The 19,143-nt window shown below is 39.9% G+C and overlaps 1 protein-coding gene across 2 annotated transcripts in view; it reads right to left on the minus strand.

Moving 5' to 3' along the window:
• Positions 1-766: 766 nt before the first annotated feature.
• Positions 767-19,143, minus strand: part of fgd1 (FYVE, RhoGEF and PH domain containing 1) — a 65,207-nt gene continuing 46,830 nt past the window's right edge. For both annotated transcript variants that reach the window (XM_017719438.2, XM_017719439.2), the window contains exons 6-17: positions 17,437-17,593; positions 14,599-14,737; positions 13,499-13,557; positions 12,782-12,928; positions 11,026-11,118; positions 10,808-10,887; positions 8,814-8,844; positions 8,548-8,649; positions 8,325-8,453; positions 7,827-7,985; positions 6,142-6,288; positions 767-5,516 (exon numbers count right to left, since the gene is read on the minus strand). In XM_017719438.2, the coding sequence (XP_017574927.1) occupies positions 5,247-5,516; positions 6,142-6,288; positions 7,827-7,985; positions 8,325-8,453; positions 8,548-8,649; positions 8,814-8,844; positions 10,808-10,887; positions 11,026-11,118; positions 12,782-12,928; positions 13,499-13,557; positions 14,599-14,737; positions 17,437-17,593 (1,513 nt within the window). In that variant the 3' untranslated portion in view covers positions 767-5,246. The remainder of the gene's footprint in view (positions 5,517-6,141; positions 6,289-7,826; positions 7,986-8,324; positions 8,454-8,547; positions 8,650-8,813; positions 8,845-10,807; positions 10,888-11,025; positions 11,119-12,781; positions 12,929-13,498; positions 13,558-14,598; positions 14,738-17,436; positions 17,594-19,143) is intronic.

A 19,143-nucleotide genomic window follows, 5' to 3' on the forward strand; every position in this document is an offset into this window, starting at 1 on the left:
TTTTCAAAAAGGTTGTATATGGAACCATCTACATCACATTCACCATCAATCTGAAGAACCCTTCAATCACACGAAGGGTTCTTTGAGTGTTCCTGGTTCTATTTTCTTTACTAAAGAACCCCTGAAGACACATTTTTGAAGAGTGTTCTCTTGTCACAGACTCAAGCTTGTAACAAAGGAAGAACCCTTTTGGTGCAGTTTAGAACCCTCGCCAAAAGAGTTTTATATAGAACCACATACAAGACATTCTTCTTCTGAAGCACCATTTCACCAGGCAAAGAACCATTTAAGCATGAAATGGTTCTTTGTGAGCTCGTGGTTCTATACAGAACCACTGTCTTTGCTAGAGAACCCCCGAAGAACCATATTATTTAAGACTGTACAAGTCTCTGGAACAGTCCTGGCAGGGCTGGGACATCATTGCTGAAAAAGAAATACCCTCAGTTTATGTGTTGATTCAGGAGCCACGTTTACACGCAGCCTGATAATCCGTTAATAATCCGACTAATAACTCAATCAAATAGAATAAATCCAAGTGTACACTTTAATCAGAATAGTCCAGTCTGATTGAGGCTAGCTCTTTATTAACTAGGGCAGGAGTTATATTTGTCTTTATGTAGGAAAAAAAAGTTATTTTATAACATAATTATGTGCAGATTATCCTTATACAAAATCTGACATGCCCTTTTGGTTTATGGAACATGTTATGACAGCTGATAACTGATAAAGACAGATTTGGAATCTGAAGTCAATTCTGACACTCAAATCTTTTTTGCATTACTTTAATTCATAAACATTTTCATGATCTTGCACAGATTTCATTGGGTTGTCAACATACAATGGTACCCAGTGGCCTGCCACTAATATAATTAACGATAATAATTAGAATAGTACTTGTAATAACAGTAATACTCATCATGTGTACAGCAAATCTATACAGATTCCAGAGAGGAAAGACAACAAAAAGTGATGCCACATATTAGGTTGTACGGCATAGCGAGGCAATCAGGTCATGGGCTCATTTGCGGAATGCAAACGTTTGTGTCATCAAACCAGGTAAACTTAGTCATTTCGTTTTAGCTTTAAACACCTCCGGTGGGACTATCTGGCAACTTTATACGGTTTCTTTGGGCAGCAATGACTCCAGTAGGATAAAAATGGCCCACACAGTCCCAGCTGCGATGATGAGCATGACCTCAGTGAGGTTTTCAGCTGTTATCACACATAAAGATTAACATTTATGGTGAGCAGCAAATGACTGACCTGTATGTGCTCAACCTCAAGACACCGATATAACCTTCAGCCAAGCTGAACATTCCTATTACAACAGGCCAGACCTCAGGAATCAATCCATCTGAACAAAGTAAAATCAGAAATACACTTGGCTGACGAATGACTGGCTCAGAAATAATACATGCAATTTGACTGACTTTGAAATGACCTGGAATAAAAAGATAGAAAGAGAAACGCAAAGCTTTTCTTAAATTATGCGGAAATAACATCTGCACAGATGTTGCCAGATGACCCTACAGGATGGAATAAAACTAAAAGGATATGGCCATGTCAGTTATCCAGCTGTGCCTACAGTACCTATTCAGTCAGGTGAGGGATTATTATGCAAGATGGCTGGTCTGGTCATAACAATGGGTTATTTATGAACACTTGCTCAGCAAAGCTGCCCGAGTGATCCTGCAACAAACCAGCACCTCCTGGGCAAGAAGGCTTGTTTGAAAGCCCTGAAATTATGGATCTTCAAATAGCTTTTTTGGTAGAATATGCAAATGGTGCAATTATAATGAGACGCCTGTCAAAAAATAGGCTCTGCTGAATTCATTTGCATCCCCCAAAGAGTGCTATAAAATTTAATCTTGTATCCTGACACCTCACATGACGGTTTAGTGTTAAATGACACCAGCAAAGCTTAGAAGAGAGATTTATGGAATAGGAATGTACAGCACTGTGCAAAAGTCACAGATTACCCTTCATTTCTTGAACTACCAGTCAAAACAGTTATAAACTACTTCACTCACTGCTTAAGATACTCATTTCCAGGAGGTATTTCTGAGGAGATTAGATACAAGACAATCCACTTGCATACAGAAGGGAAAGCCAAAGGAAAAATATGTGGAAAAAATAGGAGTTCCCAACACTGGAATGAAAAAAAGATGAAAAGTTAGAGAAAATGGAGCTCACGAATCAGTTAAACAGTATTCAAGCTCCCTGTGAAGTTCTCTGAAAAACTGAAAGCACGCCCTAAAAAGAACAGAAGCCATAATAAATGTAAAATAAATATTTAAAAATACTAAATATTAAAAATTAAATATAAAAAAAAATATTTTGAGAAACAAGATGTGACATTTTAAGAAAAAATTCATGATTTTGAGAAAAAAGGATATTTCGTTGTAGAATTGTGGCACTAATGCCAGGAAAGGTTGCAATATTGTGGGCAATTGCTTTGCAAAGGGAAGGCAGCACCTCCTCGTGTTAAAATGAGGGGCGTTTAGGAGTTGCTGGAGAAATATTACGACTTTATTCTCAAAATAGTACAACTTTTTTCTCGAAGTCGACTATTTTTAACAGTGGCCCTAAAACGCTGTCGTAAATTTCTAATTTTTTCCTGTCACTGAAAATAACAAACTTAATGTACTGAAAGCACTTAATAGTTATTTTGACCTGAAATAAAATAAATGAAGGGTGGTCTCTGACTTTTGTATAGTACCATATACTGTAATAATGGTGGATTTCTGATTAATACAAGAATTCATGCACCAATTCAAACAAATCTGTAGGATACGCAGAATTTAGTGACGGTGCTCGTTACTGTCCATACAGCCTTCATGATGTGAGAAGTTCTGTATTTAGTGTTTGCTGCTCTGTATTAGGATCTGTACTGCACAAATTTCTTTTTAGCTATCAGTTCTAGAAGCAAGAACTATAGGCAAGAAACCTCATGAAGTAAAAAAATTAGAAAAAACAATAAATATGTGTAATAAAAAAAACAACACAGATAAACACAACACACACAATAATACATATTTTCCTGCAGTATACTTTGGCAAAAAAGCAGAGAAAAAAAAAAAAAGAGTCAAATGCAGAAACGTAGATATGTAAGGCATGACACAAAGATGCATAATGAAGAGAAAACCTACAGCAGGTAAACACAAATATGCTTTTTGTTGGTGTGGTGATGGAGGGGGAGGGTCTGCATGAGTGAACGAGTGGCAGGCTCAACTGAAGGCTGAACAATGATCAATATGACCCATGAATGCACACATACACTCACACATACATACATTCACAGCCATGAATCTACACACTTCTCCTTAAATGATTACTATCTCTCCATGGTGATTAAGCCTTTCAGCCCTATTCTACTCATGTAGCTCATTTTCTGACATCTTTTTCATTTGTTTATTTTTTTCGGGCACTCCGCAGAGAGACAAACAGGATGGTGGGAGGCCACGGACTTTAAGACACAACTGACCGGTCCGGTTTCACTTTTAATCAAGCAAGTGTTTTCAACAACAGAGAGCAATATCGAAACCAATACCCAACACAAATAGCAGATCAGCATGAGTGACTCGGCCATCACGCTGGCAAACCCATTTCTGTAATCAGACTTATTGAAGAAAAAGAAACTTCTTTTCTAAAACACTGAATACGGACTTTTTGACTGATAAAAGTGGTAAAAAAGAGAAGTTTAGTTTCAGATTCTCTCCACAGGATGCTCTGATGTCCATCTATACGGCACAGGACAAAGGGAACACAGAGTTCGTCAATAATACCCAACCCACAAAACTGGGTCCAGAGGAATAAATTATATTTACAAACGCAACTGTCTTTTACCCTTTTAGCACTTTTCATACACAAATACAACACTGCTTAAAACGCTTAGTATCATCATCAAAACCTTTACCATGTTTTTTTATTTATATATACTCTTAATTTTCTTATCAAAATCCCTTCTGGATAAGGCAGATATCACTGATGTCATAATGATAAAAACTAGCCCAATACACACATACTTCTTGCTCTCTCTCACTCTATAAAGTCTCCCAGTATCTACAGTCTCGTCTAAGTGTCCCCCCACCCCGCATACAATCTACTAGCACAAAATCAGTCACTCTTTTTCCCTGGAGCAGCAGGGGACTCGCTCACACATGCTGTGCTCTAGAGCCATGTTATTCTGTTAATGTGTTTTCTTAGACCCACATTTTAGCAAACAATCTTCTTTTTTAAACAGTATTAAGTCAAATAAGGAATTTTAACAGCATCACGATGCAATGCAGTAAAACTCCACAGGGTGGCAGAAGTGAGCTGATCTGACGCTCCACATTGCTGCCTCCCTCCTGAGACCTGATTCTATGGTTTAGTACATGCTGAAGAGAAACTGATCCAAAGATCAGCATAAAAGATCAACTTCAGGAGTCCCCCAACAGACAAACACCTCAATCATGACTGCCAAAACTGTCTTTTCTACAACGCTATGTGTTCATTTTTTAGGACTCGCAAGCTCTTAAATTGAATCATTTAACAGGAAATTATGGCCATAAAAACAGCTGTATAAGCTCCGTAAATTCTTGTGTACTAGTCTTAGTACAAAAATCTGGAAAATTGTGACCATTCTTTCAGGTGATCTAAGTTGGGGATGACTGATCTGTGCCGTCTGCTTGCTTTACTCTAAACAGTAAACCTACGCAGAACCTGCCCTTTGCACCTTTGACTTTCCTATACTGAACTTGATAGTGGAAGTTGCCTAAACACGCTGAGAAATCTGCAGGCCTTCTCCCAGAAACGACACGGATGAGTTTACAAGCACTGAAAACTCCAGCAAGAAATCACTCATTTAAAAAAACAACACAGCAATGGTTGGCAGAAAGAGTGGCTCTATCTAACATATAAATCGCTAGCTGCGGAGGAAAGGTGATATTAAAGCATGGCGACTATCTTTGACGTGTCCTTAGACGCGCCATGTGTAGGTGAGCACACACTGGCAGGTTTCGCAAACACTTGTCACTCAAAGAAGATGAGCAATACACGGACAAACGTACCTGTAGATATTTCATGCAACTTACAACCGACAATTAGAACAGATGTGTGTAAAAGCGAAGGTGTGTGTGTGTGTCTGTGTGTGTGTTTGCATCTGTGTGTACTTGTGTGTGTCTGTGTCTGTATGCCAGATATTGTCCTTGTGGTCACATTTGTACAGTTCATGTGTGCAAAAAAGAGATATATTTATCAACCAATCATGTGCTTTCTCCTAGAGAGGTTGACTCCTCCCCTTCTTCCTCCAGAGCCTCAGAGATTGGACCATGAGCTGGTATCTCCTCCCCTCTTCCAGCTCTTGAGAGGACCTCCATCCAGCGCCTCTGAAGCTCCTCCCCATCTGCACTGAAGTAAACCGTCAGGTGACTCTGGCTCATTTTGAAGGCATAGCGACGCTCCAGACGGTCACATGACTCGGGTAGGGAGACTTCAAAGCCAATGAGGGGGATGCTGCGCTGGGCTTTTACATCCTGTTCATAGCCAGAGAATAAGATCAGAAACTGTGTAGGACAGGGGGGCACCAGGGATCACATTACTTTATAGCCAAGTCTACACTACATGATCTTTAGCCCAATTTTAAACCACGATTTTGTCCCTTCTGCCAAGTTTTTGCAATAAGTAGTGATTTTCTAGGTTGCAAGCTCTCAAGTTCTGAAGTGACTGAAGGCTTTCTGCTTTAGTGTGAGATGGTCAGTGATAAAGGAGTGATTGAGGCAACAGCAACAGAAAGAGAAAGAGAGAGAGAGAGAGAGAGAGAGAGAGAGAGAGAGAGAGAGAGAGAGAGAGAGAGATGTATATGCACATTGCATATGCAAGACGGCAGAAATAGAGGAGCCGCTTGCTCTCTCAATCGCATAATCATCATTAGTTACTAGGAAAAAGCACAAACCGGTCCGGCCCAGCTTAGCTGGACAGTTATTCATCTCTCTGCCTAACTGTGTAGTCTGCAAGGCCTTGCAATAAAATAAAAACATTTGTAAAAGACGGATGTTAAGTTTATGCTCTCTGTTTCTGAAATCTGATAGAATTTTAAGTTTTATAGAGTGTGCCCGTCTTATTGTTTAATGGATCTAATGGATTTAATGGATTTCCCACCTGTGGAGCACCATATATGTAGAGCACCAGTGGTTCATTTTCAGGGATGACGAACCAAGCCTTCTGCCAGCCACGCCCGCTGCCCTTCTCCATGTGGTGCAGGAAGCTACAGAGCACACTATTCTCTGCCGCAACAGAAGCCTGTTTCTACAGGACACAAAGTTCAAAGATCAGGCTAAAGCAACGACCTTTTTCCAAAAGAGCAAATCCTGCTCCATTATTGTATTGGAACTACAGCAGCAGGATTTGGTCTCTCGTTCTAAATCTGAACCAGCCAGACAAAGCAATGATTCCCGAAGCTTACATATGTGCTGTTCTGAATTCTGAGAAGACTAATGATGTGTGTATTTGAAACAGGATCTGAGACATTTGGAAGCCTTTAAGATGCTGTTGAGTCCCATTTTACTGTTTTCAGCATGGTTACAAAATGTTCAGAATTTTTGATGGTTGGCCACCAGGACCCAAAAGTGAACTGGCCCTCAAAGCAATTGGTTCAATTGGTTCGACACTCCAGAAGGTCTAGATTCTCCCTTTGCAACAAAAAGGTTTGCTTAGCTAGCTACTTAAGTGAGGCAACACTAGACAAAGGCAAGTGTACTGCTATTGTAAAATCCCCCGCTCATTGTCCTCTCTGCCCTTTGACCTGTGAGTGACCACTTGTATAATATAGGCACTATGCTCTTCTGAGTAGCGAGGTAAAGTTGGCGAGTGCATGTTAAAACAGTATTGAGGTGCATTATGCTCTAATACACATAAGACTACAGTCAAGACATGTATTTACAGGCTAATATACAGTTTTACACAACAACATGGCTCAGGTTAATCCTAGTTAATACATCAAAACCACTACAAGACTCACAGTGAACCTAGTAGCAGTAAAGTGCCTATATCCTACTTTTTTTCTGTTTTATTCTCTCCACCTAGCTCCACATAAAATTATCAAGTCAAGAGGCTTTTATTGTCATTCCATCTATGTACAAGTACACCGTGAAGTGAAGTTACATTCCTCCAGATACAACGCGGTGCAAGAAGGAACAAAAAGTACATAGTGCAAACGTGCAGACATGGTGTGCAAACAAAAAAAAATAAGCTAAAAACAATATAATGCGATAAATGCAATAAATTAAACAGACATTAGACACAGTAAAGAGACAGGACAGTGCAGCACCGACACAGCACTCATTTCTGGACATGGGGTAGTGAGAATAAGGTGCGGAGATATTTAACATGCTGTGATCTGTGAGTTTACGCAGTCAGACATACATAAACACAGCAGTTACTGAGGTATAAGCACAGTATAAACACAGTGTTAGCAGCAAATTGTGACATTTGTGTGGTTTCAGGTACCAAAAACAGTCACATGTGGCCATTTTCTAGCCTCTTTAACCTTAGTACATTAAGAGCAGTGTCAGACACACAGTGTCAATGGGCAGGGCTAAACTGCTGTAGACGGAATGGGCGGGGCTAAGCTTCAGTTTGCATAATAGGTGAATACACGGAAATGTGATTTTTTGATTTCACAAAAACAGCGTATTCAAAACGGAGGTTACTTTTAAAGTTATGTTGACTGGGGAGTGAACAGCACCTTCTTTTCTATATAAAAGTCCCCCTAAGAACTACAAAGGAGATTCAAACTTGATTTGACTCCTAAGTGTGAATGCAGCATTTGCGTCTTTGTGTCTTACCTCTAGAATTGAGCGTCTTCTTTGAGCACTATTGGTCAGACTGGCTGGAGAGGGCGGGACTCCCACCAATGTGGTGTAGCAGTCTATACATACGCGGTTTGCCCGATTATTATCGTACAACAACCGGGCACGGAACTCCGAGCACTTCCCACACACCACCTGGAAACAAAATGGTTCATGTTAGCCTCCTCCTGCTGGAACATGCAGACTCACTGTAGGGTACTAAGACAGCATTGTGTGTTTCTACAGCCTTTGGCACGCAAAGTTCTCCAACACAAACACTAACTGTCTGAATCAGAACCTTAAGGAAAAGAACTGACATGCCAAATGAAGTGTAGTGAATGGGGAAGAACTTCCTAAAGACTTCCAAATAATCATAAATAGGTGTGAATCATCCCAACTGTCGTTTGGACTTGCTGATGTCTGCTGAAGAATGTGGGGTACTTAATTTTGGTAATTAATGGGTGTGCTTAGGTGCGTGTTTATAGTTAGACGCACGTGTCCACACGCTTTGCAGTGGTGGCGTCTCTTAGTGATGGAGTTGAATGGCTCCTGGCACTTCATACACAGCGTCACCTCTTTTTCCCGGATAGGAGTCGGGGCACGCTTTCCCAGTTCTGTGCAGTTCTGAGGTGATGAGTGAACAACTAGTCAAATAAACATCCAGCACAGAACAACAAAGACACAGCAAACAGATGCAGAGCAGAAGAAAGGCTCTAACCGGGGAGTTGGGGGGTGTGCAGTCCTCCTCCCGCACTGAGCAGTTCAACACCCGGAACGTCTCAACACTCTGCTCGTGTCTCTGAATAGTGGCCTGGATCGCCTACAGAAAGAGAGAGCGCATGAAAAAGGAAAATAAAAACAGGGTATCATGCAAATAGAGTGTGGGAAGAGAGGGGGAACAGGTTATGGGGTGGATCAGAGGAGAGTGACAACATATGGAGGGATATGTGGAAAAAAGACAGACACTGTGGGAGAACAACTTACCTGAATCCAGTCTTTCTTTTCTTCTTCAGTCCTAGCAACAAAAAGAAAAGTTGTTTCCATAATTATATGTAATTTGACAATTATATTTGAGCTGATAAGCTCTTCGTCTGGAGCACTCATTTTTCCTGCACAAGAAGTCTATGATTATACTATGATTATATTTTGGTCCTTGCCAATATCATAAATAATATTCTTGTGTCATTAGCAGGGTTTTACCTTAACACCAGTGTGTGTGTGTGTATATATATATATATATATATATATGTGTGTGTGTGTGTGTGTGTGTGTGTGTGTGTGTGTGTGTGTGTGTGTGTGTGTGTGTGTATGAAACAATAGCTCTTTTTCCTGTTCATCTTTCATGCTAACAATCTGCACCTCTTTAAAGAAATAGTTCACTCTGAAATGTTAATAGTGATTAGTGAACACTAGTTTTACCTAAATGTGACATTTCTGGTCTCATTCACTGTTAGCCATGTTTGCATTTTTTGGAACTATTAGGGCTCCATAATAATATTATTACTGAAATTTCAAATACACTAGTGAATAAAGAATGTGACATTGGTTAAAGATGTAGCTTCATTAATTTGACCAATATCATTTACATTTGTTGGGCTACACGAATACCTTTAGTAAAGCACCCATAGGGAAATTCATTTGTAAAACAGTGTTTTAGGGCCACTGTTATTAAAAATAAAAATACCAGACTTAGAGAATAAAGTTGTAGTATTTAAAAAAAAAAGTTGTAATATTTGGAGAATCAAGCCCTAATATTTAGAGAAAAAAGTCGCACTATTTCTAGAAAAAAGTTGTAATATTTTGAAAACAAAGTCGCAATCTTTCAACAAAAACGTAATTTTTTGAGAAAAAAAGTTGTAGAATCACGACATTAAAGTGGCCTTGATACCAGCAAAGGTTGCAATATTGTGGCCAAAGGCTCTGCAAAGGGAAAGCAGGACCTCCTTGTGTTAAAATGAGGGGCTATGAGGAGTGGGTAGAGTTATACTTTCACATCAATTTCACCCATGAAGAAATTCCCAGTTCTCCCCGTCTCTTCTGTATGACTTTTATTCCTCTAAATATTACCACTTTATCGTTGAAACAGTTTTTTCTCAAAGTCTAGTGCTTTTATTTTTATAAAAAGTGTCCCTAAAACGGCATCGTACATTTGTGATTGGTCAGGATGCAGTAAAAAATACATAGAAAAAAAAGACAGCACTGTATACTAACACTGATATTCATCAGTGAATCCAAGCACTGTTCAATTTCTCTTTGCAGCCTAGCGTGCCACTTTAATGGTGTTAAATTAAAGCCATATCGAGACTACAAAAAAGCCACAGTAGATAGCTTGTAGTCTGAAATGTACACAGAGAAGGGCAGTAAGTCTTTTAGGGTGTTTTCACACTTGGGGCGTTTCAATGAAAATTTGCTGGGTGGAGCTCAGTGAGGAGCACAGTCGAAAACAGAGCCCACCATGGCAGACCCGCAGGGCCATTTTTCCAAATTTGCGTGATGCAGCCTCAATAGCAGAGCAGCAGGTGGGTCTGGTGGTTCATCTTGTCACCTGATAGGTCGGATTTATCAGAAAAGGCTGCCCACTTGGCGAGCGCTGCGAAGGGGCTCCGTGTTCTCATGGAGTTGTGGTTTGAACAAGAAGTGGTCTAAGATCTCAAAGGACCAGAAAGAAAACTGAGCCCTCTTTAGAGGTCACTTACACTTAAACAGAAAAAGAACTGAGGTCATTTGCATTTGTTCCCTTCCAGACTCACTTTAAAATAACTATATGTGAAAACACTGTTAAACTTTTTTCCACAGGGATCAGAGGTAATAAACTAATACAAAACAGGATGAATCGTGTTGGAAGTTTTCTGTCATTGTCATTACAGTATATTGCACACAATACTGTGAAGGCCAAGATAACGATGGACAAACGGTATATTACTCTGTCCTAGACCTGAAGTCTTAAAACTGAGAGCGTGTTCATCCATCAAACTCACCTGGCCTGCAGTTCAAGAGAGCGCTGTTTTCCTGACACTAGAAAGGTCCGTGGAACGTTTATACTACTTGTCTCTTTCAGCTGTAAAAGAAACAGACAAGATGATGCTTCTCCACAGTGACACCAAACAACATAAGTGACTTATAAGTTTACTGGGAAAGAGCTTTCAAGCTATTTGCATTATAGTAAGGTACTGTGAAAAATTATCTGATGACAGACCTCCATGCCGTCTACATCAATTCTCGCCCGCACTCCAAATTTCTGTCCAATTAGTCTCAGCTTGGGGACACAGTACAGTAACCTGTCATTGAACTTCAGAAAGATATGAAGAGGAATCAGACACAAAACCATACATATACATTGCCACAGAAAAAGCACTATACAGCTACATTTTTGCCTCACTATGTATAAACAATGTAAATGTACCCTCAAAGGTATAACAACAGCCATAAGGTTCAATGAGTTTTTAATGGCAATATATTTCAAAAATTTGTGACCAGGGCAACAAAAGACTGGTGAAGTTGTGTAATGCTAAAAAACACCTTGTGGAACAAGATCATTCCAGAGAGGCTGAGTCTTGTGGAAGTAAATATGAGGAGAGCTTCACCACTCTGTGGAAGACTGTGCAGGCAAATTGTGCAACAAGTCATAAATAATGTTTAATAAGTAATAGCAAAGAACTGGGGATTTCATCACCTATGGTACATAAAATACTTAAAAGATTCAGAGAATCTGGAAAAATCTCTCTGCAAGGGACAAGGCCGAAATTTAATATTGGACACTACCATGCAAAGAAGAAAGCATATAAAAAGAGGATTCAGAAACTCTGCCACCTTCTCTGGGCCCGAGCTCATTCAAGATGGACTGTGGAGAAGTGGAAAAGTGTCCTGTGGTTTGACAAATAAAAAAATTATTTTTGGGAATAATGGACAGCGAGGAACCCAGCTTGTTATCAGCACAGTGTTCAACAGCCAACATCCATTACAGTATAGGGGTGCATTAGCGCACAAAGCATGAGTAACTTGCACAAGTCATGGCACCATTAGCGTTGAAGGATATATACAAGTTTTGAGACAACATATGCTGCCATTTAGATGACGTCTTTTTCAGGGATGGCTTTGCTTATTTCAGCAAGACACTGCCAAACCATATTCTGCACATATTGCAATGTTACTACATACTACACATTGCTCAGTAGTATGTGTCCAGGTGCTAAACTGACCTGCCTGCAGTCCAGACCTGTCACCCATTGAAAATATTTGGCATATTATGAAATGAAAAATATGACAAAGGAGACCCTGAAGTGTTGAGCAGCTGAAATTGGTCTCTTTAAAAACTACACTTTTAAAACAATAGCAATTGGTCTTGAGGTGATGCAACACAGTGGAAAACACGCTCCTGTCAAAACTTTTTTGAAACTTGTACTGTTTTCTATAAGTATAGGGTTCAAAAGATTTACACATCACTGCATTCTAGATTTACACATCACTACATCAGTCTATTTTGAAAATTGGGTTGTATTACAAATGAAATGAGAAATAGTGATCAAAACAGTATTCACCAATATTTTTTAAAAATATTAAAATAAGTTTTTTTAAATAAAAAGTTTTTGCTTAAATTTGTTCTTGAGAAAGGTCCTAAGAAAAAGTCTACATCAGAGTCTTGACGTGTTCTTAAACCGCAGAATTGTTTGCACCTTTGTGCTCTTGAGTGCATGTTGTTTCTGTTTTTACTTAAAAACAAATCCCTCAGTGAATGTCAGAAAATGGTGTGAGTGGGTTTTAAAAAGAAATTTCTTCTCAAAAACTGTTGGTGAATGAGGCCCATTGTTTTTTCTGATGCTCTTGTAAAATCAATAAAAACAATAATCTAATCAAATCAATTTCATGATGCACAGAGTTGTTTCCTAATATTTGGAATGGTATCAAACTGCCTTGAGGACAAACTGCCCTGAGGACAAAAACAAGCCCCTCACCAGTATGAGGTATCTGTCCTGTGAAGTTCCGTTCTTGGCTGACAGTTTGAGGATGTGTCCCTCCTTAATGAGCTCGTTAGTTGGGTTTACAATGTCCTCTTCTCCCCCGAGCAGTTCATACACCTTCAACAACTTTCTCATTCGCTCCTGACACACACACACACAAACGCCCACACACAAACGCCCACACACACACACACACACACACACACACACACACACACACACACACACACACACAATCTTGTATCATACAGTGTGATAATGAGAGATAGGGGAAAAGCGTTTACTTTTCCACCAAAAAGTTAATTAAAATCATCAAAAATAAAAATTCAAGAGGAGACACGTTTGCCTAATCAGTGGTTCACACTTGACATTGCCTGTTTGGGTCAATTACACTTGGCTAAGCTTTTCTCTCACAGAGCAGAAACTGTGAAAGCAAAAACACTGGCAATTAGCAGTTCTAAATGACAGACTTTGGACAGCTCCTGCACATGAAAAAGGCGACCGTCTCTAATTACAAAGCGGCGCAGCCAAGTGGCAGTGTGGGCTCTTCCCAAATGTTGAGGGGGGTTCGTCTGGGATGGGCACAGCGCAGAGTGCAATAGGAGGGTGCTCAACACACACAGGCCTCCATCAGTTCAGAGTTTAGCTCAGACACAGCCTTTGGCAGCTGCATCTGTGTGGGGTTCAAGTCTCACGAGAAAATTCACTCACCATTTTCCTGATGGCTGCATTAGAATGCTCAGCCGCCGTTGCGATCAGCTCCAAAGATTCTGATGGACAGAAATGACAAAATTTTTATTGTTGGTGTAGAAAATGCTATAGAATACAACACAACATCTGGAAGTATCACCACATTAATATATGAATCATATTTAGGCAGGCATAAATAATTAAGAAAAAAAGCCTTCTCTTAAATCTTTACATTATTAGATTAGAGGTATTTAAATCAGTATTCTCCATTTTAGATGCATCATTCTTTTAAGAACTGGGCAATTAATAAGACTAATTAAGGAACAGGACCCCTAGTTCATCACTAGCAGTTACTAGGCCTTTTGTCACTCTTCAGGAAAGAAGGAACAATGGAAGATGTCAGAGCCAGAGTACTACCTACTGAAAAGAAGCTCCATTAGGCAGCATTAAATATACACAGCGCTGACGTTTGGAGAATATTTCAAAACCTCTCTGTAATTCTGTCCTTCAGAGTTTTACAGGCTCTAAATGCTTTGGACGTGTGGTTCTTATCACCATCACCCTGAACAATTCTGACTCCTGGTTTCGTGAGAACGAAGCATTTCAAATCAGACCTCTCTGAATGACATCCTCTAGTCCTTCATCAGTGGTCACAGGATGATGTTGGCTGGATATTTTTGATTGGTGGACTATTCTCAGTCCAGCAGTGACACTGAGGTGTTTAAAAACTCCAGCTGCACTGCTGTGTCTGATCCACTCAGGCCAGCGCAACATACACTAAAACACCACCACCACGTCAGTGTTACTGCAGTGTTGAGAATGATCCACCACCCAAATAGTGCCTGTTCTGTGAGGGTCTACGGGGTCCTGACCACTGAAGAACAGGATAAAAGGGGGCAACAAAGTATCAGAGAAACAGATGGACTACAGTCTTTAACTGTAGAACTACAAAGTGCACCTATAGAGTAAGTGGAGCTCATAAAATGGACAATGAGCGTAGAAACAAGGAAACAATGGTCATAATGTTACACCTGATCAGTGTATATTGCATAAACTTTGAAAATCAGTGGTGTTCCCCTTTAAGTGAAGCCTATGTAAATGTTACACTCTCACACACTCACTCTGTGCATCTTTAAAGTCATCTGCGTCCTCAGGCAGTCGGTGCAAGTAGTCCTTCAGCAGCAGCTCATATCGAGGGATCCGCTGCACGGGCTCCAACATGTGGTGCTGCAGGGTGAGGTTACCACACATCTCCTCTTTCTGCCACACATACATACAGCCAGCAGCAGAAAACCAAAGCCATGAGTCAAGACATGTAAGAACTTATGCACACAGATGCTGTTAAAAAGATGAAAGAAAGCACATGCATTATCAACAGCAACATTTATCAATTTATAATAAACATCACAAATTTAATATACTTAAATGTAAACCCTACAAGGCGAAAGCCCAGTGGATGAATCTTTCTCTAAACTGATAAAACCTTGATCTCTTGTAGAATTAATTCCCTTTAGATTAGATATTCACCAGACAGCTTTATTTATAAGCTGTAGAAAGGAGCTTTGAGAATAGTTTGATCCTTTGGCAAACCATTAGCCTTTACTTCTTAAGCAATAAGAAAAGATACCCCTAACTTTTTAAAGCTTGTTTTCTCTTTACTTTCCCTGTTTTAACTATTACATGGTTTCACTTTGGCTGCCCTGTTATACCTGTTTATTCTTTGCACAACGCCAACTCATTCTTTGACATAATTTATTACTGTTATTCTCACATAAAGGCAACTGCTATTTGTACTAACTACTCAACATAACCTTCGACAGAGCTTCTAGAACGATTCAATCTTTCTTCCAATGCACTTGGTGATCATTATTTTTAATCCAAACATTTTTCTATCATAACACAGGGTTAAATGCAAGGTAGCCTCACAAGCCTTATGCTGGGTGCGTAGCTCTTTACACTTCTCATCAGGACTGTATTTTCATGCACGTTTTTTCGTGTGCGGGTGTGAATTTAGCAAGGTGATATCCAATTAGCACCAGTTATAACTGCGAAAGACAGCTGGCAAGGATTCCTCGTCTTTCACACATCTGTGGAAAGTGTAATAGTCTTACTCATCCTAGCCAAATAGAGTCTTTAACAGAAGGCCTTGCTTTCACTGACCGCTCAAGAGCCATGTACTCATGTCCTTGCTCTCCACCCACACACAAAAAAGCATGTTTCCCCCGCTGGAACTCAGGAAGAACATTCACAGGAATTCACAGGAATGAATGAGCCTTTAAAAATAAAATGGGGCTGCTAACACGGTGCCCTGGTCCTCATTGTTATGTTGAGTATTTGGCTGAAAAGATGAAAAGCAACCTGTGTTAAAATCATCTGTTCGCTTTGTATAGCGTGTCAAACAAATGTCATCAACTGTGGAGGAAGATACATTGAGGTTATCATTATTTAGAAGGAGAACCCCATTAAGGACTACATTACGTAACACACCGTTAAAGATAGGTTCAAAAACTTTCTTTTGGTCCACTTTTACTCAGTAAAATCTGCCCCCAGAGTAGTTGGTGTGTGAGCATGTCCACACTGGTCATAATAAAATAGGTAATCAGGTGTAGTTCGAGTGTGTCACTGTGTTTGCTATCGCTGTAAAAAGAAGCTCCATACTGCCTTTATCGTTGCACTGCGATAGTTACTGTGTGAGCATGCAGACACAGAACACAACTCACATTGCTAAGTACTTATTGTTTGTTTGGTCATAACAACATTAGCTGTATGCTAAAGTTTGGACCCCCCAGTGAAATGATCTTTTGTTTGAGTTTTAAAGTGAAAACAAACATGGTAAAATACGGCACTTCCTGCAAATTTTAGTGCACAATTTTTTTTACCATATTAGAAAAATAAAACATATTATACAGTTAGTTCCGACCAGGCAAGCTGATTGGTTGAGAAGCGTTTCAACCATGCTGTTACTTAGCCAATGCATCACTCCGCTTACACGCCATTGCTAAGCAACAACTTTGGCAGCTGTAGGAGACGCTAAAGCTGTTTGAACGTTTTTACTTAAACTGACTAAAACTGACCATTTTAATATCACATCTGACCAACAGCTGATTTGGTCAGACTCTGAAGATGAGATGACACTAAATTCCCAAACTGTCATCACCACTGAGTGGCTTTTCCGTTGGCAGCTGTGACAGAAGAACAGCTAAACAACCTGGAATCAGCCAAAAATGGACCCAACACCAATCGCCAAAAAAAATGCTTTACAGACTGGCTGGAACAAAACAAGGAGCTGGAGAATGAACTGCCAGGTGTGCAGCGAGTGGGCGGAGCTCACTACTCTGACGTAGCAACAAGCTGCTATAGGAACTATAATTTGACTGAAGGAACTGCGAACATTAAAACATATCAAACGCCGTGTTCACGGCCCAATAAATTGAATTCTTACCATATTTATTTAACTGTTGTATACAAGCAACAGAACATTCGAGTTTGTGTGTTATTGCGAATAACATGACCTACGGCGACTGAATCACAGCCGTGATATTATTTTGCGATAACACACTTCCTCTCGTGTTCTATTGCTTAAATATACAGAGTGCCTCCTTCTGCATTTTTCAACAGGCCATTTGACCACGGGTGCCCAAACTTTTTCATACAACTGTATTCCTAATCATTTGTTTTGCTTGCTCAAAATTATATTGTGTGACACCAACAAAATCGATCATTTTCAACTTTGTTAAATCATGTTCTTCACATGTCAAAATAAAGACAACAACAGAACTGAGCAATTATGTCAAAGCCAGAATACGGTGAATATAATATAATGGTAGATTATGGCAGAAATAGTTACTTTTTTGATGTTACATCAAAAGGAAAATGCTGGGCTGCTTGGTTCAAACAGCAGATTCATGTTTAAAGTCTCACATTTCAAAACGTGCAACAACATGATGGCCTGGTCTTACCTGAATATCGTGAATGATGGCTTTAAACTGCGAGGATCGCTCCATCCAGGTGTTCACCAGCTCCATGGCCGTGTCAAAGTTCTTCACATACTCACCGTACATTTTCAGGAAGGGAGCTAACTTCTGCAGGATGTCCCCGATCCGCGGGTTTGCATCCCTAAAGGCAGAAAGCAAAGGTCAAGATAAATCAGTCTGCCCATTCACAAACCGGCCCAAACAGCCGGAAAGCTCTTTCACCATCTGTATCCAAATTCTGCATACTTCTAACTGTGGGGGAGTAAACTGGCTTGTACAGGGTGATATCTCAGTGTTCCAGTGTGAAACGGTCACCTCCAAGTACATTTTAGTTGAGAAGGAGAAATAACTGGAAGTCATTCTTCCTGAGACAGCACTATTAGGATTTGGCTGGCTTAGTCTGATTTCTCTCTTTTGCTGTCTCACCACTATTAATTTGTATCTGTCACGGATCAGCATCAGCTATATTAAACCTATAGTAAAACTTATCCAGTTCCAATAATTTGTTAAGGTTATTTAATCTCTTTGTACTCTTTTTATTCCACTGCTGTAGAGGTAATGTTAAAAGACGTTATATAACTCCCAGCAATGAGCGGTCCTTAGCTACGTTCACATTACATGCCTCATTGCTCAAATCCGATCTCTCTAACAGGATGGTTCACACTCGTTTAGGTAAGTAAGTCAGTCCTGTCATTAATGTAAATGAACCGGCGTCCTGAAATGACCTGCATGTGCACGTCCTACTCAGTAACGTCACGTGAATGAATCACATGCAGCACAAGCACAAACTAATTGTCAGAACAAGCTTCGCTGTGAAGACAATTAACGCTGACCAGCTCTCAGCTGTTCATTATTATAGCAAGACGAAGGAGAAAAAGGTGAGCTGTGTTTCTTTTCCTCTGTTTACAGGCTTTAACTGTTTGGTGCTGCAGCCATGGTAACACTGAATGATGCCACCGGTGCAGTGGAAAAAAAGTACATGAATTCAGATCTGAATGACATTGAGGTCGCTTGGCCACGAATCGAATACATATCTGATCTAGGACCACATATGAAAGTGGCTCAGGTTGGATTTGAAAAGACCACATTTGCGTGTCCACACAGCCCTGAAAACATCAGATCAGAGTCACATTAGGGCAAAAAATGGATCTATGCCACTTCAGCCTGGTAATGTGAACGTAGCCCAAATGTCTACAAATGTGAAACTATTTTAAAGTGGAAAATGAAAACAGCCCAACAGATGTTAGTAGTATCTGAATTTCCAGTGTTCTTTTAAGCTAGCCAACGTTTGTTAGGGCTGGGCAATATGATAATATTCATCATTATTCTAATAAATCACGTCACAACATGCCTTTCTGAGCCAACTCTGGATAGTCAGTGCTTAGAAAAACATCTCTCAACTGCATGTTTGATTAGAAAAGAGCACAATTAGCCCTGACTAATGGGATTTAAGGCAGCATAGTATGTGTGAGTTGTTTGATGCAAATCATTGTATTCATAGTTTTGATTGTACTGTTTAAATGTGGCACTATTTGTCTATTCCAACTCATCAAATGTCAGGAAAAAATAAATATTGTGAATATTGAGTAGAATGAAAAGATTCCTGAAACATTGTAATTACATGTTTTTGCCATATCTCAGCTCAACCTTTTGTTGACATTTCCATTTTCTCTTCATCCTTCCTCTCTCCTT

The sequence above is a fragment of the Pygocentrus nattereri genome, chromosome 28, assembly GCF_015220715.1.
Source record: "Pygocentrus nattereri isolate fPygNat1 chromosome 28, fPygNat1.pri, whole genome shotgun sequence".
NCBI lineage: Eukaryota > Metazoa > Chordata > Actinopteri > Characiformes > Serrasalmidae > Pygocentrus > Pygocentrus nattereri.